The sequence below is a fragment of the Oryctolagus cuniculus genome, chromosome 5, assembly GCF_051225735.1.
Source record: "Oryctolagus cuniculus isolate XC-2025 breed Fujian yellow rabbit chromosome 5, ASM5122573v1, whole genome shotgun sequence".
Classification (NCBI taxonomy): domain Eukaryota; kingdom Metazoa; phylum Chordata; class Mammalia; order Lagomorpha; family Leporidae; genus Oryctolagus; species Oryctolagus cuniculus.
In genome coordinates, this window is record NC_142871.1 from 139,453,045 (window position 1) to 139,477,015 (window position 23,971).

The window sequence follows — 23,971 nt, forward strand, 5'->3', positions numbered from 1 at the left end:
CCTGGGAAAGCAGAGGAAGATGGCCCAAGTCCTTGGGCCCCTGCACCCAGGTGGGAGACCCAGAAGAAACTTCTGGCTCCTGGCTTCGGATCAACCCAGCTCTGGTCATTGCAACCATTTGGGGAGTGAAACAGCGAATGGAAGACTCTCTCTCTCTCTCTCTCTGTCTCTCTCTCTCTCTCTGTCTCTCTCTCTCTCTCTCTGTCACTCTGTCTTTCAAATAAATTAGAAAAGGAAAGAAGAGAGAGGAAGAAGGAAAGAAAGAAAGGAGGGAAGGATGGAGAGAGGAAGGGGGAAAGAGGAGGGAGGGAAAGGGGGGGAGGGAGGAGAAGAGAGGAGGGAGGGAGGAAGGAGGAGGGAGAAGGGAGAAAGGGAGGGAGGGAGGAGGGAGAGAGGAAGGGGGGAAAGAAAGATGAAGGGGGGGCTCCGAGCCCGCGGGGTCATGCTGACAGGAAGGATGCTGACTCCCTGAGACGCAGATGACAGAAACTCCGAGAGACGACCAGGAACAGTTCGTGTGCCAGGAACTGCTCGAATGCCAAGTGCAGGAGGAGACCCCAGAGGAGGAGGAGGAGGAGGAGGAGGAGGAGGAGGAGGACGCAGGCCTGGTGGCTGAGGCTGAGGCAGTGGCTGCCGGCTGGATGCTGGATTTCCTATGCCTATCTCTTTGCCGGGCCTTCCATGATGGCGGCTCCAAGGCCTTCCATCGGACCCGCGACAGCGCCGAGGCTCTTATTCATGGACTATCCAATCTAACAGCATATCAGTTGAAAATAATATACATATGTCAGTTTTTGACTAGAATTGCAGTGGGAAAATCCCTGGATGCACAATTTGAAAATGATGAACGAATTACACCCTTAGAATCAGCCCTTATTATTTGGGCTTCAATTGAAAGGGAACATGACAAACTTCATGAAGAAATACAGAATTTAATTAAAATCCAGGCTATAGCTGTTTGTATGGGAAATGGCAATTTTAAGGAAGCAGAGGAAGTCTTTGAAAGAATATTTGGAGATCCAAACTCTTATACGTCTTTAGAAAGAAAGTTGCTTATGATAATATCTCAGAAAGACAAATTCCATTCCTTTTTCAACACTTCAGCTACAACCACATGCTGGAGAAAATTAAGAGCCACGTGAATTGTGTGCTAAATGAAGAATCATCAGCCTTTCTAATGAAGGCAGCAGCAAAAATAGTGGTAAGTAAAAGCAAAAACAATGACTTCTCAAGATAAATCTGATGGTAATGATGTTGAAATGGAAACTGAAACTAATTCGGATATAGGAAAAAGTGTTAATGACAAACAGTCTGTGGTAACTGAATCCTCAGAGGGTAGTGTATCCTTATTGAGGTCTCACAAGAATCTCTTATCTAAGCTGAAATATAGAAGCTTGAGAGAAGACTTTGATGAGGAAGAGGAAAGAGGAAACTCTTCAAAGCGAGAGAGAGAAAACAAAAAACAGAAGAACCACTGAAACAAAGAGAACACATGTTCCAGAAACTCAACCAGTAACTTATAAAAAACGACGACCTAGGAAAAAACAGGCATGGCTTTGGGAAGAAGACAAGAATTTGAGATCTGGTGTGAGGAAATATGGAGAGGGAAGCTGGTCTAAAATACTGTTGCATTATAAATTCAACAACCAAACAAGTGTCATGCTGAAAGACAGATGGAGAACTATGAAGAAACTAAAAATGATTTGCTCAGACTGCGAAGACTGAATGAGTTTGTGAAAGCTAATAAAAGGACAATTAAGTATTTTGAATGCTACATTTTTTTGAAACTCACCAGTCTTAAAATTCTTGTTTAAAGCATTATTTTTCTGTGAGTCAATTAATAGGAGGTTTTGCGCCATAAGAGTGAAAGTATATCCTATCATTGTATTCTTTAAGAATCTTTTTATTTTAATAAGATGTAAATTTGTTGACCCTTGCCACTTTCAATATTCATACCCCTAAATTTTGTTCCAATAAAAAATTAAAGCCTGGTAAGAGAGAAAAGAAAGAAAGAAAGAAAGAGAGAGAGAGAAAGAAAGAGAGGAAGGGAGGGAAGAAGGGAGATGAGGATGCGGCGCCAGCATCCCATATGGGCACCAGTTCGTATCCTGTCTGCTCCTCTTCCAATCCAGCTCTCTGCTTGTGGCCTAGGAAAGCAGTAGAAGATGGCCCAAATCCTTGGGCCCCTGCACCTATGTGAGAGACCTGGAAGAAGCTCCTGGCTCCAGATGTTGCAGCCAATTGCAGAGTGAACCAGTGGAAGGAAGCCCTTTCTCTCTGTCTCTTCCTCTCTCTGTCTGTAACTCTACCTCTCAAATAATTAAATATAATATTTCTAAAATAGATAATTTAATAAATTAAAAATAGATCTACCATATGATTCAGCTATCCCACTTCCAGGTTTATATACAAGGGAAATGAAATCAGCATCTGATGGGGCCGGTGCTGTGGTGCAGCGGGTTAATGCCCTGGCCTGAAGCACCGGCATCCCATATGGGCACTGGTTTTAGTCCCGGTTGCTCCTCTTCTGATCCAGCTCTCTGCTATGGCCTGGGAAAGCAGTAGAAGATGGCCCAAGTCCTTGGACCCCTGCACCCACGTGGAAGACCTGGAAGAAGCTCCTGGCTCCTGGCTTCGGATCGGCGCAGCTCCAGCCATTGCTGCTAATTGGGGAGTGAACCAGCAGATGGAAGACTCTCTCTTTCTCTGCCTCTCCACTCTGTGTAACTCTGGCTTTCAAATAAATAAATAAATCTTAAAAAAAAAATAAGAAAGAAATCAGCATCTGAAAGAGATACCTGCCCTGTATGTTTATTGGGGAACTATTCACAATAGCCAAGATATGCAATCAACCTAGATGTCTGGTGGTGGATGAAATCAAAAAGAAATGTGAAGGTGAGAGGACAGACACTGTGGTCCAGCAGCGTAAGCTGTCTCTTGGGCTGCATGCATCCCATATGTGAGTGCACAGGAGCAAACTCCACCTCTGCTTCCCATCCAGTTTCCTTCTAATGTGCCTGGGAGGCAACAGATGATGGTCCTACAAGTAGTTAGGACTCGGGTGCAGTAGCAGGCTCCTGGCTTTGACCTGGCCAGCCCAGGCTGTTTTGGGCATTTGGGGAGTGAGCCAGCAGATGAAATATTGTGCACCTGATCTCTCTTTCTCCCTTCCTCTCTCTCTTCCTCAAATAAATAAATAAATATTGGAAAAAAAGGCCAGAGCACAATGGAATATTATTCACCCATAAAGAAGCTTACGTTTACTTTCACCCCCACCCAGTCTCAGAGTTAGGGGCCTATGAGGGAATGATCAGTAGATGGAAGCTCTCTCTGTCCCTCAAATAAATAAGTTTGTGCAGGGCCTGTGCTGTGGTGTAGGCTAAAGCCTCTGTCTGCACTTCTGGCATCCCACGTGGTCACTGGTTTATACCCCAGCTGCTCCTCTTCCAATCCAGTTCTCTGCTATGGCCTGGGAAAGCAACAGAAGATGGCTCAAGTGCTTGGGCTCCTGCACTCATGTGGGAGACCTGGAAGAAGCTCCTGGCTTTGGATCGGCTCAGCTCTGGCCATTGTAGCCATTTGGGGAGTGAACCAGCAAATGGAAGACCTTTCTCTTTGTCTCTCCCTCTCTCTGTAACTCTACCTCTCAAATAAATAAATCTCTTAAAAAAAAAAAAAAAGAACTCATTTGTGCATTGTAAAAAAATTTTTAAGGGCTTTTCCAATCTGAAATTTTAAAGAGTTGGCATTTAACCTGCACCAGTATGTATGCAGGGCTAGCTGTATCAGGATACTATATCTTATTTTTGTGAGAGCAAAAAATAAACCCCTCAGGTGGGTACCCATTTGTGCAGTCATTGGAGAAACGTGGGGCGGTACAGGCCAACTGTTAATGCAGTTACTTTCTGGAGGTGCAAACGCGGCATGTTCTGTGTTAACTTTTCTTCGACATATTTCTGCATTATTCACCAGTAACAATAAGCACAAATTGTTTTTATCATTTACATCTTATAGCCATCAAAATCTTCTCAGTGATGGGTTCACATTGAGAATGTTCTTTAAAAAAAAAAATTTATGTATTCGAAAAGCAGCGTTACAGAGGCAGAGAGGGAGAGACAGAGATCTTGCATTCCCTGGCGCACTACCGATAGCGCCAAGAGGCGGAGCTCGGCAGACCGGAAGCCAGGAGCTAGGAGCTTCTTCCGGGTTGCCCACAGGGGCGCCGGGGTGCAGGGGCCCAGGGACTTGGGCCATCTTCCACTGCTTTCCCATGTTAGCAGGACGCTGGATGGAAGTGGCCTCCAAATGGGCCACCAGCGCCACAAATAGCGGCTGACCCGGCTATGGCACAGTTCCAGTCCCATTAAAAATCAGGTTTTGTAAAAATATATAATATTCAGTTAGTGGGGAGGAGTCTGCCACAGAACCACGGCCCTCCCCACAGAGGCAGAGCAAGAACTAAAGCCCAGCCGCCAACGCAAGATGGCGCGAACCTTTTCAGCGACCAGAGGTAGTCCAATGGAGTTCAAGGAAAAGCTAAAGCCCCGCCTCTCAAAAAGCGACGGCCCAATGGGAGCCTCCCGGATCCTGCCGCACGCGGCTGGCGGAAGCCGGCCCAGACTGGACAGGCAGGGGGCTCGGGCTGTGTAGGCCCCGGGGAGGACTTCCGCCGGATGCTCGCCTCTGGGCGGGCCTTCCTGCAACCCTGAATCCCGCCAAGGCGCTTAGGGATGGCTCCATCCGGAAGCCATGACGGTGAGCGCGGGAGTCTGGGAGCGTGGAGCTCCACGTGGCCCTCCAAGACCAGCCAAGGCCAGAGGCCTGCCCGCCAGGGAAACTGAGGCCTGACGACCCTGCACCGCCACCACCACCACCACCACCACCACCTGAGGCCTGCCGATGCCTCAGGGGCGTGGAATTGTGCGTGGGCTCCGTTGTGTAGAGTCCTGCCCTTTCTGGAAAGCGTACCCTACTGGAAAGTCATTTTTATGGGCGCTTTAGGGGTGCTTCCTGGCTAGGGGCAAGACCAGGCTAGTGGGGTGGCTAGGGGGTTTCATCCGAGACTGGCCGTCCGAGTCCTCTCCCCACACTTGAACCTGAAATTCACCCCTACCTAGAGTTAGCTCTACTTCCTGCCAGGACCTGGGACACGTAAACAGTGAACTGCGTGTGAAGTTGAGTTTTACAGCATCCACTCACTGATAATCACTTCCTCCTTGGCCAGGTGGACCCAAGGATGAGTAAGAGCTGGTCCTAGGGGATACGCAGTGTGGTGATGGAGAACCGCGGGGCAGGCCCTGAAGTGAGGCCTACCCCAGGGAGGGGTGCTCGAGAGGGAAAGGCTTGAGCAGGGGTGGCTGGCAGGCCTTCTTGGAAGATAAGGGCAGGGGGTGGCACTTCTGGGACCCGCAGGTAGAGCTGCAGAACTGGGGATCGGTGGCACCAGGTGAATCCGAGTGTTGCGGTTCCCACAGCGTCACTACGTTCAGGGTATTTACTAACAGTAAACTGCTGAGTGTCAGCCATATTCCTCCATGGCAGGTCCTACTTTCCTGAGTTATGGCTAACAGGAGGCTTAGAAATTTATACATGGGGTCGGCGCTGGGACATAGCCAGTAAAGCCACTGCCTGCAGGGCAGACATCCCATATGGACGCTGGTTCGAGACCCAGCTGCTTCATTTCCTATCCAACTCTCTACTATGGCCTGGGAAAGCAGTAGAAGGTGGCCCAAGCACCTGGGCCCCTGCACCTGCATGGGAGACCTGGAAGAAGCTCCTGGCTGCAGATCGGCTCAGCTGTAGCGGTTGCAGCCATTTGGGGAGTGAACCAGCGGATAGAAGATCTTTCTCTTTCTCTGTAACTCTGCCTTTCAAATTAACAAATAGTCTTTAAAAATAAATAAACAAATAAATCTTAAAAAAGAAATCATACATGCCCTACATTCACACAGCTGGTATGTTGTTGAGTGAGAGATGTCAATTTGGGGCCTTTTTTTCTTCCTCCTTTTCTAAAATTATTTTCTTTTTTTAGTTTGTTTATTTGAAAGAGTGACTGAGAGCAACAACAGGTTGGAAGGGGGAGACAACCATGTCTTCCATCTACTGACTCAGTCCCCAAATGGTCACAATAGCTGGGGCTGGACCAAGAGGGAGAACTCAGTCTGGGTGTCCCAGGTGGGTGGCAGGAACCCAAGTCCCTGGGCCGTCATCTGCAGCCTCCCAGGTGCATTAGTAGGAAGCTGGATCTGAAACAGGTGCAATTCTATCCCAGGCACTCCCAGGCACTACGAGATCCCAAGCAGCAGTTTAATCTGCTGTACCACAATGTCCACTCCCTTTTTAAGAAATTTTAATTGATACATTAAAATTTTATATACCTATGGAATACCATATACACATAGTGTAATGTCCAAATCAGGGTAAAAATATCTGTCTCCTCAAACATTTTTCATTCTCAGACATACATCGTGGTGAAATATTAAGCATCCCGGGCTGGTGTTGTGGCTCAGCAAGTTAAGCCACCGCTGGCAACGCTGACGTGAGTGCCGCTTCAGGTCGCAAGTGTTCCACTTCTGATCCAGCAGTGGGAGATGGCCTGAGTTCTTGGGCCTCTGCCGCTACATGGGAGCTCTGTGCTCCTGGCTTCAGCCTTGCTTAGCCCCAGCCGTTGCAGTCATTTGAGAAGTGAACCAGCAGATGGAGGCGTGCTCTCTCTCTCTCTTTCAAGTAAAGAAGTCAATCTTAAAAAAAAAAAAAAAAAAAAAAAAAAAAGATTTATTTATTTGAAAGGCAGAGTTAACAGACAGGCAGAGAGAATGAGAGAGAAATCCCTCCCATCTGCTGGTTCACTCCCCCAGATGACCATCATGGCCAGAGCTGGGCCTATCCAAAATCAGGAGCTAGGAGCTTCTTCTGGGTCTCCCATGTGGGTGCAGGGGCCCAAGCACTTGGGCCGTCTTCCACTGCTTTCCCAGGCCATAACAGAGAGCTGGATGGGAAGTGGAGCAGCCAGGTCTTGAAACAGGTGCCCATATGGGATGCTGGTACTGCAGGTGGCTTCACCTGCTACACCACAGCACCGACCCGGAAATCAATCTTTAAATAAAAAAAAAATTTCAACATTAATTCTTCTAGCTTATATATATGGTGTATTATCATTTCCTGTAGTCACCCTACTATGCAGTCAAACACCAGAACTCCTTTCTCTGATTATAACTTAGTATGTACCCATTAGCTAACCTTTCCCAGCCCACTCTCTCTGATTCCAGATCGTAGGCAGGTGCCAGTTTCTGACATGAGCTAGGCCAGGAACTGGACTGCTCCTGGAGGCAGTGGGGAGGGTCTCAGGCAGGGAGTGAAGTGATGGGACTTGAGTTGGGAAAGGGCCGCGAGCAGCCCTGTGGTGGCAGCTGGCGGGTGCTGCCTGGGAAAGAGCAGGATGCTGACATCGGAAGTGAGTTGGCCCCTCCAGGCAGGTCTTGCAAGTTAGCAGAGGTGGGGCCGAGACAGGGACTCAGGGAAGCTGATCTTGTCCCTGCTGGGTCCCTGAAGCCACTGGAGGAGGGTGAGGACTCGGCTCCCAGGGGAGGAGAGAAGTCAGGGTTCACAGGCTGCCAGGAGGCCACAGCAGACCAAGGCTGCGCAGAGTTCCTGGCTCGGGGGTGGGGAGGGTCCGCAAGTGGGGTGACCTCAGTGTCATGTGGGGTGGGGGTGGGTGGACAAAAGCAAGGTTTGGTGAGACGTGTATTTACCAAGTGAGGGCCTAAAGAAGTTACCCAACAATACAATCTCCTTTTTTGTTTAACACAGGTTACAAACGTCATGAAAAAATAACCCAGAAGAATATCAAGAGTGTTTATCTGGGGATGGGGGTGTGGGAGGGACTATGGCTTTTTTTATGATAATATTCTAAGATAATAGATGTTGCTTTAAAAAAACCAATTGAAATATTCAAAGGGAGGGCTGGGGAAGTAGAGGAGGACCACTGACCTGGCAGCTTGCTCGAAAAAAGGAGTGCATCTAATAGGAGGTGTTTCTGAAAAGAAACAAAGAATGTCAGCTATGGTTGTTTAAAGCACATTTTAAAATTTCTGCTGGGGCAGGTGCTGGCCATGCAGTATGGTGTGCTAAGCCACTGCCTGTCACACTCCCATCCCATAATGCAGTGCTGGTTCAAGTCCTGGGTACTCTGCCCGTCTCATCCAGTTTCCTGATGATGAGATCTTGGAAGCTGAGGCTCGTGGCTCAAGTCCTCGGGCCCCTGCTGCTCACATGGGAGACCTGGACGGAGTTCTGAGCTCCTGGCTTCAGCTGATGTGGGTGTTTGGGAAGTGATTCAGTGGGTGGAAGACCAGTCTCTCCCCCCAGCCCAACTCTGCCTGGTCACTTTGCCTTCAATTAGATGAAAATAGATTTTAAGAAACATAGGCCAGCTGATTCACTCTCTGCCTCAAATATAAATAAATAAATAAAAACAGGGTGCACGTTTAAGATTCCGCTTGGGGCCGTCAATAGGCTAATCCTCCGCCTTGAGGTGCTGGCACACCAGGTTCTAGTCCCGGTCGGGGCACCGGATTCTGTCCCGGTTGCCCCTCTTCCAGGCCAGCTCTCTGCTGTGGCCACGGAGTGCAGTGGAGGACAGCCCAAGTCCTTGGGCCCTGCACCCCATGGGAGACCAGGAGAAGCACCTGGCTCCCGGCTTCGGATCTGCGCGGTGCGCCAGCCGCAGCTCGTCGGCCATGGTGGCCATTGGAGGGTGAACCAATGGTAAAGGAAGACCTTTCTCTCTGTCTCTCTCTCTCACTGTCCACTCTGCCTGTCAAAAAAAAAAAAATTAAAAAAAAAAAAAAAGAAGAAAGATTTTGCTTGGAACACCTGCATTCCCCATCGGGTTGCCTGAGTTCAAGTCGCAGCTCTGATTCTGATTCTAGCTTCCTGCTACTGTGTGTCATGTTGTTGCTCAAGAGTAGGATGCCTGGATTGAGTTCCAGGTTCCTGGCTTTGGCCTGGCCCTGCCCCGACTCTTGCAGACATTATGGGAGTGAATAAAATGTGAAAATAAAATAATATAAAAATTAATAAAAATGTAAAAAGAAAAACATATATTATATGGCCAGGGCCGGTGTTGTGATGTAGCAGGGAAAACTGCCACCTGTGACACCCACATCCTATTTGGGTGCCAATTCAAATTTCAGCTGCTCCAGTCCAGCTCCCTGCTAACATACCCGGGGAAGCAGTGGAGGGTGGCTCAAGTGTTTGGGTCCCTGCTGCCATGTGAGAGACTGGAGGAAGCTGTGGCTCCCGGCTTCGGCCTGGCCCAACCCTGGCTATTGCCACCATTTGGGGAGTGCACCAGCAGATGCAAGATATCTCTCTCTCTCCCCCCGCCACTCCTTCCCTCCCTCCCTCCTTCGCTCCCTCTGTGTGTCTTCTTTTCTCTCTGTAACTCTTTTAAATAAATAATAAATGTTCAAAATAATGAGCAATGTGTGGTTGAACATACAGATGTGAAGTGTGTGGATTTAGAGATTTGGCGTCAGCACCAGGTAATACTGTGAGCCTGCATGAGACCCTGCGGGGACACGCTTTCCCCTTCCATTTTCACTCCCCTTCCCTCTGCCCACCCTTTGTGCCCTGAAAAATAGCCATACAGCCTCACCTCACAGGAGCCTTGTGGGCCTTGCCTTTCTCCCAGGCTATACGTCTTCCCACCATTTATTTTACCCTCAGCAACACATTTCCTGCCCTGAACGTCACTGCTCTGTCCCAGCCCAGCCCTGGGCAAGCCCCTACGATGTCACAGGCTGCTTGGATGCCCTGCCTTCCTTACGGTGCCACCAGGAAAGCAGAAGGGCAGGGCCACAGGCATCCTTGTCCCAGGCTGGGGTCCGAGGCCCGGGTAGGGGCAAGATCTCCCATGGAAGTGGAGCCTGGTACTTGTCCTCATCTTCAGGAACAATCAATGCAGAGGTGGCTGGAGTCGGGGGCTCAGGAGGAGCGAGGGACAGAGAGGAGGAACTCACTGAGGCCTAGAGATTGGGAAGTGAATTCATTATTGTTCAACCAAGATTTTTTTATTATTCAGCTCTGTGCAGGACACTGTGCTAGGCATCGGGATACAAAACCCCTCCACTGAGATCCGCGTGCTGTCTCCTCCTCTCTGGGGGATTTCTGCCCTGGGCCAAATAGGGTTACTTAGCCGGTGCAGCCAAGAGGACCAGACACTGCTGTGGGAAAGATCCCCACCCTTTCCCCGGTCTAGGAGTAGGTCTTTAAGCAATTAGCCATAGACTCTAAGCCATATATATATGTATATGTATATATATATATTTCCAGTATCCATATAACATATAAATTATTCATGTTTTCCAAGTCCAGGAGCTAGCTGGGAAATAACTAAATAACTGGCCTTTTTCTGACATTTCCACCCCCCACCCCCCACCATCCCCACCAGTAGCTATAGGACCCCTGGCGACCTGATCAGGGTCCTGAGAAATGCGTGTTGCTAGCTTACATCCTTTTTTTTTTTTTTTTTTATCTAGAAAATACCTGGGAGTAGGGCTGGTGCTATGGCGTAGTGGGTAAAGCCGTGGCCTGCAGTGCCAGCATCCCATATGGGAGCCAGTTTGAGTCCCGGCTGCTCCATTTCCAATCCAGCTCTCTGCTATGACCTGGGAAAGCAGTGGAAGATGGCCCAAATGCTTGGGCCCTTGCACCCACGTGGGAGACTCAGAAGAAGCTCCTGGCTTCAGATTGGCGTAGCTCCAGCCGTTGCAGCCAATTGGGAAGTGAACCAGTGGATGGAAGACCACCCCACCTCTCCTCTGTCCGTGTAATTCTGACTTTCAAATAAACAAATCTTTAAAATAAGTAAGTAAGTAAGTAAGTAAATAAATAAATAAATAAAATACCTGGGGGCCTACTAAGTGCTGCTCATTGCGCTATTCTCAGTAATACACATTACAGTAGCAGCCCTCAGATCTTGAATTCTAATGAACAGATTTTGCATCCACAGTTGCATGCATTATCTCATTAGATCTTTCCTTGTGTGGCAAGGACTGTTATTATCTCCAGTGCCCAGATGAGGAATGGAGGCCTGGGGCCATTCAGTTGCATTTGGCACAGGCATATAGCCAGCGGATGACACTGAGATCTGAGACTTAAACATGACAGCAGGCTGGGCGCAGGCGATAAGTCCCGGATGGCGGGAGGTCTCGTCAAGCTGTGGGTGTATAGCTGATGAGACTGAGCAGGAGCAATGCAAACTGGGAACACAGGAGGGAGCCGCTTGCTTGTGGTGGCGGGGAATGGAGGGCGGAGTGAGTGTGACTTTGCTGGGGCTGTGCTCAGAGAGAAGCTATGTCCCTGTGAATGAGGGTTTATCAGGCATAGAAGGGAATTCCAGGCATTTTGGGAGGTGTTGGGGTGGAGGTAGAGAGAGCTTCTATTTTGCTTTCTTGCAACTTTGGAGTTCTGGGGCTTTGGCACTTCAGAGTCACACATCCTCCAGACCAAGGTGGTCTGTGAGTTGGTGGGGAACCACAGCCCCTGAGGCACTAGTCATGCAACTCTGAAGGCCAGGATTTCCTTCCAGCGCACCTCAGTCTTTCACTTCCAGCGAATGCAAGCCAGAAGCAAGCAGGACTACAGAGGAGAGAAGGAGAGGGACATGCCTTCCCAACCCCGAGCTGTGTCCACCCCCTGGAAACACCTGGAAGCCAGGGCAGGGCCCAGGCAGGATAGATGTGACAAATGCAGGCGGAGGAGTGAGGACATGCAGGGTGGGAGGGGGTGACCGGCCGCTCAGCCAGCCTCGGACCCCATCTCCTTACCTGTGTGCACAGTTCCATCTCCTACCTGCCTAGCCTTGCTGCTTTCCTTCTCTTACTTGTGCCTGGTGGACGCTTTCTCCAGAAGTTCAAGGTCTGACCCAGAGTGGGGCGTCACCAACAGTCACCACAGGGTGCAGTGGGAATGGTGCCAGGGTGGCCACCCAGCCCTGCTATGGAGGACACACAGCAGTTTGGCAAGACGAGAGGCAGTGAGTTTCTCCTGGTCTAGGGGAGCTTGAGGTCTCCTTTTGTCACTCCCTGCTCCCTGCCCCTCCCGACCCTCAGCCCCAGGAAGGGAGCCCCAACCCACATGTGGGCTTTCGGCTTCTAGCCTCCAGTAGGAGGGAATCTAACTGAGAGATGGGCTGCCCTGGGGGAATGGCACTGCTCAGAGCCAGCTGTACTCAGAGATCCCAGGCCAATGCTGGTCTCAGCAAGACCTCAGGTGCATAGCCAGCTGGCCACTGGTCTGTTGGCAGCCAGAGTCTCTTGTCCTACAGAGGCTCCCCTTGGTGAGTGCCCCAGTCTGTATCTTCCCTGGGCTTGTGGCCTCTGCAGGGAGAGAGAGAGAGAGAGAGAGAGAGAGTTCCATCACTAATTCACTCCTCAAATGGCTGCAATAGCCAGGGCTGGCCCAGGCCCAAACCAGGATTTAGGAACTCCATCCAGGACTCCCATGTGGATGGCAGGAGCCCAAGCTCTTGAATCACTTCTGCTGCTTTCCCAGGCACATTAGCAGGAAGCCAGATCAGAAGTGGAGCAGCTGTGACTGGAACTAGTGCTCTGATTTGGGATGCTGGCATCTTAACCCACTGTGCCCCAAAGCCAGTCCCCCCCCACCCCTGCTTTCTTCTTCATGAGAAGTTGGAGGGCTACTTGGATATCGGAGGTAGGTTCAGGGGCTTGTACCAACATCTCACTGCATCTCCTCTCTCCCACCTCTCCTACCCCAGTCTCTTTGCAGGTGTAGAGAGAAGAATCTGTGTTCCCATGCTAGTGAGAGATAAAGGTTGATAGGATGATGCATGGGGACAATTTAGTTGGAAAGGAAATTTAGGGCTCATTTATTCCAATTTCTCTTTGTAAAAAAATTATTTTCATTTTTATTGAAAGAGAAACAAAGAGAGACAGAGATCTTTCATCTGCTGATTCACTCCCCAAATGCTGGACTGCTCCGGGCTAAAACCAGGACCCAGGAACTCAATCCAGGCCTCCCTGGATTGTATGGCAGGGACCCAACCACTTCAGCCAACACCTGCTGCCTCCCAGGATGTCCGAGAGTAGAAAACTGGATCAGAAGTGGACCTCGAACCAGCACTCTCATATGCGATACAGGTGCCCCAGACGCTGCCTCTGCCGCTACACCAAATGCCCACACTCCGATTCTTCTTGGCAGATGAGGAACAGGCACAGAATGGGTGGTGCTGTTAGCTGGGAGTCAGAGCCAGGGCCTAGAACCCTGGCTGGGGACTCTTGGTTTACTCTTGACCATTCTCCTGGCTGCCCTACCCCTCTTACTCTCACTTCCCCTGCAGACTCTTCCGTGTGGGGGCAGTGCCTGGATGTGGAGAGAAAAGACCTCAGTTGGCAGGCCCCATGTGGGAGGTCAGAGAAGCGGAGGGCGGGTGTGAGGTGAGCAGGGGAAGCTGTGTACAATGAGATCAAGGGAGAACATCTCCCAAGGGGGCCAAGCCTGACCCTTCACTCCCTCTCTTTGACCTTCAGACTGGCAGAACCCAGAACTCAAAATAAGTGGTTTCCTAGCCTAGCCTTGCTCAGACCCCACCGGGGCCTTTCAGCTGGTCTTCCAGCCAGGCAATGGCTGGGCCCACTCGCCACACCTTTCTGCAGTGTAGTGAATGACAGCCCTCACCTGCCCTTCCTGGGCCTCCCAGCAATGCTCTGTGAAGGGCCTTGACATTGAACTACAGTAAAGGTGGGTGTGGAGTGTTTATAAGCACATATTGTTTTTGTTTTTGTTTTTTAAAGATTTATTTATTTGAAAGTCAGAGTTATAGAGAGGCAGAGGTAGAGGTATAGAGAGAGGTCTTCCATCCACTGGTTCACTCCCCAAATGGTTACAATGACCAGACCTGGCCTGGGCCGATCCGAAGCCTGGAGCCTAGATCTTCCTCTGGGTCTTTCATGTGGGTGCAGGGGCCCAAGCACTCAGGCCATCTTCCATTTCTTTCCCAGACACTTTACCAGGGAGCTGGATCGGAAGTGGAGCAGCTGGGACTCGAACCCGCGCCTATATGGGATGCCAGTGTTACAGGCAGTGAGCGGCTTTACCCATTATGCCACAGTGCTGGGCCTCCCCCATTTTTTTAAAAAATATTTTATTTACTCGAAAGGTCAGATTGGCAGAGGAGAGAAAAAGAAAGATATCAGCCGGCGCCGTGGCTCAATAGGCTAATCCTCCACCTAGCGGCGCCGGCACACCGGGTTCTAGTCCCGGTTGGGGCGCCGGATTCTGTCCCGGTTGCCCCTCTTCCAGGCCAGCTCTCTGCTATGGCCAGGGAGTGCAGTGGAGGATGGCCCAGGTGCTTGGGCCCTGCACCCCATGGGAGACCAGGAAAAGCACCTGGCTCCTGGCTCCTGCCAGGATCAGCGCGGTGCGCCGGCTACAGCGGCGGCCATTGGAGGGTGAACCAACGGCAAAGGAAGACCTTTCTCTCTATGTCTCTCTCTCTCACTGTCCACTCTGCCTGTCAAAAAAAAAAAAAAAAAAAAAGAAAAAGAAAAAGAAAGATATCTTCTGTCTGCTGATTCACTCCCCAAATGGCCACGATGGTCAAGCCAAAGCCAGGAAGCAGGAATTCCACCTGGGCCTCCCACGTGGCTGGCAGGGACCCAGGGACCTGAGTCATCACCTGCTGCCTCCCAGGGTGCGCATTCGCTGGAGGCTGGATCTGAAGCAGCTGAGGGACTCAACCCTCATCAGCTCTGCAATATGGGACGTGGGTGTTCCAAGGATTGGCTGCACCTGCTGTGCCACAGCGCCCACCCCCTCATCAGTTCCGGGAGGGTTTTTGGTGTCTCTTTAAGACCCAGGAGACTCAAAGAGCCAGGTCTGCCGCCTCAGCCCAGCTTCCCTTCTCCTCCAGGGCCCACAGGGCCAAGGCTACTGGGCCAGGCCTGGGGAGAGCTGGCTTTGGCAGAAGTGAAGCCTCCCGCCCTTCAGGCCTAAAAAGGGTGGGGAGGGGAGGGAGCGGGTCTCAGCTGCCTGTGGGCCCTGGGCAATCCAGGATGGGATCAGCTAGGACTTCACATATATTTCACTTGATGTTCCGTTTCCAGGACCAAAGGGCCTGGATGTACTGGTCTGACCTGGCTCAGATGTCCAGTCACAGGCAGCCAGAGGCCCAGCCACCAACCCTGCACTGGGTCCCTCTGGGAGTGTGTCTCTTGTGCAGGCCAGAAACTACTACCTAGAGCAGCTATAAATTATTATCTAAGAAGCAAGAGGTGCACCAGCATGTTTATAGCAGCTGTGTACACAACAGCCCAAAATATGGAATCAACCGAGGTGTCCATCATCAGTTGTATGGATAAAGAAAATGTGATAAATACACACACACACACACACACACACACACACACACGAATATTATTCAGCTATAAAAAAAGAATGAAATTCTACCACCTGCATCGAAATGGTTGCAATTGGAGGATATCCTATTGAGTGAAATAAACATCCCATGTTCTCCCTTATATGTGGGAGCTAAAATTTTAAAACAATAAACAAAAACAAAAAAAGAAAGAAATGCCTGTTGTGTATCAGTTTTGTTGCAAACAGAGCATTTTGTCAATTTTGTTTTAAACCTTCATGGAATTGCTGACAATTCTCTAGTACTACAGTTTTACCGTATGCAAGTGAAATTGAACATCTTTTCATTCAATTATTGTTTATAACCCTCGCCTGTTTTCCTGGTGAACTATGGTCTTTTCTACTTTTTATTTGTGGAACTCTTTATTTAGCAGAGAATTAAGCCTTTGGTTATAATGCAAATTGAAACTGCGTTATCTCAAAAATGAGAAAAAAATACTATGTTTAAAAAAAAAGAGAGAGAAGCAAGAGGGTAGTGAGGAGTGGGGAAATTGTGGAGGAGGACCCCAGGGCTCTGGGCTGGCTGGGCAGGAGCCTATGGGGGGGGGGGGACAAGCTAAAGAGCTCTGCCCTTGGGGCGGTCAGCCTACCCCTCCCCCTCCTCCGGGAGGCCGTCTTGTACGCAGACAGCAGATAAATGCATGACAAAGGTGCTGGGAGGGCCGTGTCCCGGGGTTTCGGAGATGGCTGGGGAGGGGCCCCTCCAGTTCCAAAACCTGTCCCTCCACCCCCACCTTAAGCTACCTGCCTCTGGGGCAGTTCCCGGCTGCAGGTGGGCACAGCTCCAGCGGCACTGCCCTGTAGAACTTCAAGTACACCTATGGGACTGAAGTGCTTGAGACTGGCCGGTTGTCCCACAGATGGTGCACGTGGGAGGTGGGCCGCGTGACACACACACTCGGAGAGGGAGAAGGGAACGGGCGTCGAAGACTCACGGACACCACCAAGCAGACAGAGCCAGGCCACCCAGCCCCTCAGAAGCCTGACAGGGCCATTGACCCCAGCCAGCAGCCCAGACGGGGCCAGACTAGAGCCCAACAGGAGGAGGTGCCTTCGGGTGGGGGTTGGCAGGGGACAGAGGCCCTCTTCCCCAGGGTCTGGGTTCTGGCCTTTCAAGCTGTGGGGAGCTGTGGCCCGGAGCCTGTTGTGGGGTAGACAGACAAACACCATTCCCAGCAGACAGGCGATCTGAGGACTATTCTCTTGCAAACAGGATCAAGCCCTAAGCCAGTCAGCTTGAGCTCTCTGGAAAGCCCAGGCCCCGAAAAGTCCACACCAAAGGAAAGCTCTGGGCTGGCTTCCTGCACCCCCTCCCCCAAATCGCTCTCGGCCTCCTCAGTAACTTTCCGCCAGCCAGCCACCCCTCCCACCCCAGACAAAGCGCATCCCACGGCCTGAGGGCCTGGGGGCAGGGTGGGTGTTGGGCAAGGCTGGACACCTGACTCCCCCCAGAGGAAGAGGGAGTTGGATACCTAGCTCCCCATGGGGGGCCCCTGGTGCCCGACTGAGGCTGAGTCTCAGAGAGGCTGGGGCAGGGGGTCTGCTGGAGCTCCTTTTAGGCCCTTGGACTAGGGATTCCGTGAGAGGGGATTGGGGCCGAGGGGGTGGGGGGGCAGGAAGCTGTCCCCAGGGGAGCCATCCAAGGCCCATTCAAGGGTTGAGCACTTGTTTAGGGTTAGCGCTGCCCCCTCTGGGGACCGGGATTGTCCAGCCAAGGCCATTGTCCTGCCCCTTCCCCCAGTCCCTCCCAGGCCTCTTTGAACCTGAAGTCAGATTTTTTTTTCTCGACACGCACCCTCTCCCTTGATTTTCCCCACCCAGGCCTAGGGCTGGAGGCCTGGGCTGTAGAAGTGGGGGAGGGAGAACTGGGAGCCCCTGGAGAGCTAGGGGGCCGGGGGCCTGGGTACAGGACTTGCAGTGAGCGTCCCCTGAGACTGGGTCAGCTCCTTCTGTCTGGACAAAGGTTGGGAAACACAGGCCTGGTAGGTCCATTGCCTGGTGCTCCATGTTGAAGTGGGGCTCAACCCCGGAGCCAAGAGGGGAGCCCCAAGGCTGGTGGCATAAAACACCCTGGCCTGGCCATCTGCCTCCGAGAAGGGAGTTGGCAGGTGGGCCACCGGCACTGGGGGCTGCGGGGTGGTGGCAAGACTTGGTCAAGATCTCCAAAGGATTGCGGGGTTTCTGGAAGGGGTTCAGAAGCCAGCTGGCCAGTGAGCCTGGTGCTCTTAGTGACTTGCGAGGGGCCGTGTTTCAGAAGTGAAGAGCTCCCCCAGGGAGGGGGCAGAGCCGGGGTATCCGGGATGCGGTGGAAGGGACCCCAGACGGCTGGGCCCCGCCGACGGCCGGGCAGCTTGTTGTGAGTTGAAAGTGAAAATCTCCAAGGGCTCAGAGGGGCGCCCAGCTCTGGCTCAGACGTCGCCGCCAACCAGGCAAATATCCCTCGCCTCAGTTTCTCCCACCCCCAACACCTTCTCCTCCACCCACCCAGGGGGCGGGGCCAGAGGTCAAGGCTAGTGGGTGGGATTGCGGAGGGAGAGAGGTGTGGGGCAGTCTCCTGGCCAGCCCTTATTTCACCAGGCCCCCGGTGCGGGGCGCCCTCCTTCCCCCATGGCGGGACACCTGGCCTCAGACTTCGCCTTCTCGCCCCCGCCGGGCGGCGGCGGCGATGGGCCTGGAGGGCCGGAGCCAGGCTGGGTGGACCCCCGGACCTGGCTGAGCTTCCAAGGCCCTCCCGGTGGGCCCGCCATCGGGCCCGGGGTTGCACCGGGCGCCGAGGTGTGGGGGATTCCCCCGTGCCCGCCGCCGTATGACTTCTGCGGAGCGATGGCGCACTGCGCCCCGCAGCTCGCCGTGGGCCTCGTGCCTCAGGGCGGCCTGGAGACCTCTCAGCCGGAGGGCGAGGCAGGGGCCGGCGCGGGGAGCCTGTCGGAGGGGCCCTCCCCTGAGCCCTGCGCTGCGCCTCTTGGTGCCGTGAAGCTGGAGAAGGAGAAGCTGGAGCAAACCCCCGAGGAGGCGAGTGAGCTGCAGACGGAATGGGGAGCGGGAAGGTGGCCAGGGGGGCTGTGAGAGCGGGAGGTGGTCACCTGCAGCTGTCCGGCCTGGGACCCAAGACGGGGAGCAGGGAGGGGTCGGCCCTGGGCAGGGGGAGTGCACGGTGGCAGCAGGCAGGCCTGGGGCGGTTGAGGCAATCTGGGGAGGCCAGTGCAGCCGAGGAGTTGCAGAAGTTGGTCCAGGCTGGCCCCCTGCTCCGGCCTGGCCCTTGTGAGGCCTGTCCAAGGTCAGGCCACTCACCCAGCTTGGGGGTTGCTCGAACCCCTTCTTCTTGGCACTCTTAGACCTTCTGGAAGACGTAATCCTTGTCAGGCCCCGGCATCTTGGCCTGAGGGTTGAGGATTGCCTGAGGGTGAAAACAGTGCTTAACCCTCCCAGAACGGTTGTTCCTCAAAGTGTAGGGTGTGACTGGCTTCTGATAGCAGCTCCTTTTCGGGCTCTGTGGACTTGGTTTTACTTCCATCAAGTTTGAGGCTGTGCCGCCTGGGGCCCCGGAGTCACCGTTTACTTGAATGCACAGCCTGGCAGCCTCCTGGGAGAGTTCTGGATGTGTACCGATTCTGATTGACTTCAGACTCTGTTCCACTAAGTCGTAAACAAGAAAAATGAGCAGTTGTCTCCGGGCCATTCCGCAGTGGAGAGGGATGTGGCTTCCAGTGCTCCCGAGGGGCAGGTGTGAGCCAGCTGAGATCAAGGCCAAGGCCTGTGGGCCTCGCAGAAGGTGTGAGGGGTCCTAGCGCAACCGGGCACTGCAGACTGTCTGCAGGGGTGGCTGGTAACAACAATGGCCGCCGGGCGCGGACCCTTTGCCGTGCGCCTGGCTGTGCGCTAGCTGCACACCCTTATCCTTACATCTCAGAGGGCGTGCTATTGGCCTGTTTCACGGGTCTTCGGTGCTAAGTGGTGAGGCTGGGATTGATTCCACATGCTCACAATAGGATTTGGAAAAGCTGAGAAGACAGGGGAGAGGGCATTCCCAGGCTTCAGTCGTGGGCTGAGCAAGAGCTGGAAATAAAAATGAGTGCTTGGATGTGCTAACTATCCATGTCCATTGAAACATTTTCCTAAAGGCTTTCAGGATTGGAGCAGCCCTTGATTTTTCTCCCTGGCTGCTACCTTGGCTGGCTCAGCTACCAAGGCAGTGGCCCCAGGCTTAGTCTTTCAACCTCAGGTGCTCTCTCTCCCCTTCCTTCCTGTCACCCACCCCCACCCCACCCCACCCCATCCCTGAGGCTTAAATACTTAACATTTAGACCTCTGGTGACTGCCGCATTTTCTACCTCCTGCATGGACGGCTCCCTGAACTGCCCCACCCCACCGTGCTGTAGCTCAAGGCCAAAACCTATCCTTTTCAGTTTCTTTCACCTCCTGCCCTGACCCTTAGGAAACTACTATCTTACCTTTCCTTGCACTTCCTAAATCAGTTGCATCTACCCTCCTGGTCCCAGTCACCATTATGCTGAAGCCTCCCAAATTACACCTTGTGGATTCCTTACAGTGTGCTGCCAACACATCAGCTAGACCCCACTGCTTTAAAATGCGAGTTACCATTGCACTGAGTAACCCAGAGTTGCAGGATTCCCAGGACTTGTGCAGGTCCCCTGCCCCACCACCTTTGCTCAGCCATTCCCCTGTCCTACCCTTCCTGGGGCTGCAAGGGACACTCAGGGCTTTGTCACTTGAGGTGCCTTATAGCACCCCTGGATATCTTTGAAGATTGTCAACCTCATACTTCCCTGCTCTTGCCCTTATCGACTCCCCGTGCCCTCCTTCCCCACAGCACTTCTGTCGTGTGGGATAATAATTGTTTGTGTCCACCTTAAACGGAAGCTCCCGGAGATATCAGGCTATTTGTCTGCTTTGTGTAGTCGCTGGCTTAAAGAAGGTGCTCAATAAATCTTGCATTGACCAATGAGGATGCCTTGCTATTTGCAGAAAGAGAGTAAAAATAAGAGCAATCGGGTTTTTTGTTGAAATCGAGTACCAAGTATGTCATTCGGTGTTTCCATGAACATTGTATACAAAGTATTTTCAGTCATGCCTCTTGGGACACCCAGGACTTTTGGTGGTATGTTTGCTTGTGTATGCACATGCCATGCCATGGTTTGTGGGACCTTGGGACAAGCTGAGGAAAGTGTATTAAGTCTAGAATCAGACATGGTACTCTTTCACTAGTCTCAAAACTTTCTCAGAGTAGGAGTCACTTGAGTCAAAGAGACTTCTGTGAGCATTAAATGAGGTGTCAGGAGGGAGCCCGACAGGTGCTCTCAGGGAGACTGGAACCTGCCTTGCACCTTGCATGGTGCCCTGCATATACTGGAGGTGCCAGTTTCTGAGGGACGAGTCCTCATCATATGCAGAGGCCTTGAGCAGCAAGTGGAGGAATTACTTGGTAAATATCTTCTTTCTAGATGTTTGAGGGGCAGAGATACTTCATTGGGTCACAGATTCTTTTAAGATTTTGTTTATGGGGTCAGCACTGTGGCTCTGTAGGTTAAGCCATGGCCTGCAGCACCAGCAACCCATATGGGCGCTGGTTTGAGTCCTGGCTGCCCTACTTCCAATCTAGCTCCCTGCTAATGTGTCTGGGAAAACAGAATAGGATGGCCCAAGTCCTTGGGCCCCTGCACCCACGTGGAAGACCCAGAAGAAGCTCCTGGCTCCTGGCTTTAGCCTGGCTCAGCCCTGGTCATTGCGGCTATTTGGGGAGTAAACTAGCAAATGGAAGATCTCTCTCTCTCTCTCTCTCACTCTCGGTGTCTCTGTCTCTGTCTCCCTCTCTGTAACTCTGCTTTTCAAATAAAATAAAAACATTTGTTCATCTTATTAGAAAGAGTTATACAGAGATCTTCCATTGCTGGTTCACTCCACAGATGGCAGCAATGACCTGGCAGGAGCTTCATCCTGGTCTCTCCCACGAGGACTTGGGCCAACCTATCTTCCAATTCTGCCTTCCCAGGCGCATCAGCAGGGAGCTGGCCCGGAAGTGGAGTAGCTCAGACACAAACTCCCGCCCATATGGGACACCAGTATCACAGGCAGTGGCTTTACCTGCTGCACCACAATGTTGACCCCTACAGTCAAATTCTTGAACCCTGAATGGAAAGAGAAGGTTGGGGGTATATGGTGTGTGTGTGTGTGTGTCTGCGTCTGCTCTCACGAGTCCTCTTTCTTTCTTTTTTTTTTTTTTTTGAATGCAGTCCCAGGACATGAAAGCTCTACAGAAAGAACTCGAGCAGTTTGCCAAGCTCCTGAAGCAGAAGAGGATCACTCTGGGCTACACTCAGGCTGACGTGGGGCTCACCCTGGGGGTTCTCTTTGGTGGGTGTTCACCCTACAGGGGCCACATTTTCCCTGGGAGGAACATTCTTGAACTCAGGAGGAGCCAGGGGAGGGTATTTGTTTCTGCTGCAAACTCCACATTCCCCAGAGAAGGTCTGGAAGCAGGTCTGGAAGGCGGGCCCTGGGGTAGGATCTGGAGGGCGGAGAGAGGCGGCAAGGCCTGGGTCTTGGGTCATGAGGGCCTGCCCGCCACCTCACATTGCTTTCTCCTTCACCTGGCCTCTCCCAGGAAAGGTGTTCAGCCAAACCACCATCTGCCGATTCGAGGCCCTACAACTCAGTTTCAAGAACATGTGTAAGCTGCGGCCCCTGCTGCAGAAATGGGTGGAGGAGGCCGACAACAATGAGAACCTTCAGGAGGTGAGGCTGCTACGGGGGCTGTAGGAGTGCGAGGCCTCGGTTCAGCCTGCAGAGGGACCAGGGCCAGGCCCTTGCTGTCTCAACTGCTCTGGCTCTGGTGACATCCAGTCGATGCCATTTGCTCCTGCGGCCCTGACTTCCTTGGTGCGCTATTTATTGCTCAGCAGGTGCAAAACCTGCCCTTGTGGCTCTCTTCCCACCCACCCAGATTTGCAAAGCGGAGACCCTCGTGCAGGCCCGGAAGAGAAAGCGAACGAGTATTGAGAACCGAGTGAGAGGCAACTTGGAGAACATGTTCCTGCAGTGCCCGAAACCCACGCTGCAGCAGATCAGCCACATCGCCCAGCAGCTGGGGCTCGAGAAAGACGTGAGTGCCCTGCCCCCGTGCTCATCTCTCCCCCTGCCCTGTCCCTACCTTCCCTTCCCAGGCTTGTCTCCTGCCCTGTGACCACTTGAGGTCCATTGGGCTTTGGGTGAGATAACCCAGCAAAGCCAGACCGCACCCCCGCCCGGAGCTCAGGCTAACAGCACTCTTCCCTGTCATCCACTCCCAGGTGGTCCGTGTGTGGTTCTGTAACCGGCGCCAGAAGGGCAAACGATCAAGCAGTGACTGTTCCCAACGAGAGGATTTTGAGGCCACCGGCTCTCCCTTCGCAGGGGGGCCTATGTCTTTTCCTCTGGCACCAGGGCCCCATTTCGGTACCCCAGGCTATGGCAGCCCTCACTTTGCTACCCTGTACTCGCCAATGCCCTTCCCTGAGGGGGAAGCCTTCCCCTCTGTGCCTGTCCCTGCTCTGGGCTCCCCCATGCATTCAAACTGAGCTGCCTGCCCTTCCCAGGAACCCGGGGTGGAGGCAGAGGTCAGGGGAGACGCTAGGGAGAGAGAACCTGGAGTCAGGGCTTTGGGGATTCAGTTATTTCACTATGGAAGGCATTGGAAACACAAAGGGTGGGGCAAGGAGTTTTGGGAACTGGTTGGTGGGAAGGTGAAGTTCAATGATGCTCTTGATTTTAATCCCCACATCACTTTGTTTTTAAATAAAGAAGCCTGAGACACAACGGATAAGACAGTTTTGTCTTTGATTTGTCCTCTGGGAATACAAGCGCTGGGTGGGAGTGGGGACGATCAGTGAGAGGGATCCACTGCTCTCATCCCTAAGTGGCCCTGGGCTCTTGTGTGTTTTTGTTTTTCAATTTTGGTTGGTTGAAAAGGCAGAGTAGATTTTCCATATGCTAGCTTACCCCCCCCCCCACATGGCTGCAACTGCTGGGGCTGCCAGGAGCTTGGAACTCCATCGGGATTGCCCATGTGGGTGGCAGGGGCTCAAATATTAGGGCCATCATCTACTTCTTTCTTAGGTGCATTAGTAGGGAGCTGGATCTGAAGCAAAGCAGCCAAGGACTCAAACCAGCAGGATGCCAGCAAGCTACTGCTTATAGCTCGCTGCACCATAGCCCCAGTCCCCACCTTTGCCTTTTTTGGATGCCAGGGTTCATTTGGTTTTCATTTAAGGATCTGGTACACCCTGTCCACAAATGACTCACTAAATGCCCACATCTCTGGCTCCGCCACTAGCTGGGCCTTTGCTGTGGGAAAATCCCAGGTTGGTTAGGTCTAGCGGGGAGGAGACAGGACAGGTTGTAATAGAACAGAAATGATGCTTTGACAATCTCTTTGCTTGATGTAAGGCCCCAGAAGGCCCTGTGTACCAGTTGGTGGGTTAGGAGGTTGTCCCACATTGGACCAGGTTGATATCTGTTTAATCTGTCTTCCTTT

At 52.3% G+C, this 23,971-nt stretch overlaps 1 protein-coding gene and 1 pseudogene across 2 annotated transcripts; both read left to right on the forward strand.

Moving 5' to 3' along the window:
• The first annotated feature begins 408 nt into the window (after window positions 1–408).
• On the forward strand, window positions 409–1,657 carry LOC100338571 (telomeric repeat-binding factor 1 pseudogene; annotated as a pseudogene).
• A 15,629-nt stretch (window positions 1,658–17,286) lies between these two features.
• POU5F1 (POU class 5 homeobox 1) lies at window positions 17,287–23,256 on the forward strand. Of its 2 annotated transcripts, none has more exons than XM_089332339.1 (5): window positions 17,287–17,423; window positions 21,693–21,813; window positions 22,064–22,194; window positions 22,403–22,561; window positions 22,749–23,253. In XM_089332339.1, the coding sequence occupies exons 2-5, from the start codon at window positions 21,702–21,704 to the stop codon at window positions 23,013–23,015; spliced, it is 669 nt and encodes a 222-aa protein (XP_089188465.1). In that variant the 5' UTR covers window positions 17,287–17,423; window positions 21,693–21,701; the 3' UTR covers window positions 23,016–23,253. The 2 variants fall into 2 exon arrangements, with proteins under 2 accessions (XP_089188465.1, NP_001093427.1); NM_001099957.1 differs by lacking the exon at window positions 17,287–17,423 and adding an exon at window positions 18,000–18,453 and having other exon boundaries at window positions 22,749–23,256.
• The last annotated feature ends 715 nt before the right edge of the window (window positions 23,257–23,971 follow it).

Excerpts from the sequence above, each read along its gene's own strand:
- POU5F1 (NM_001099957.1), top strand. The coding sequence starts at position 18,049 with ATGGCGGGACACCTGGCCTCAGACTTCGCCTTCTCGCCCCCGCCGGGC. Across the intron at positions 18,454-21,692 it reads TGGAGCAAACCCCCGAGGAG|TCCCAGGACATGAAAGCTCT; the intron begins GCGAGTGAGCTG and ends TTTTGAATGCAG. Across the intron at positions 22,562-22,748 it reads AGCTGGGGCTCGAGAAAGAC|GTGGTCCGTGTGTGGTTCTG; the intron begins GTGAGTGCCCTG and ends ATCCACTCCCAG.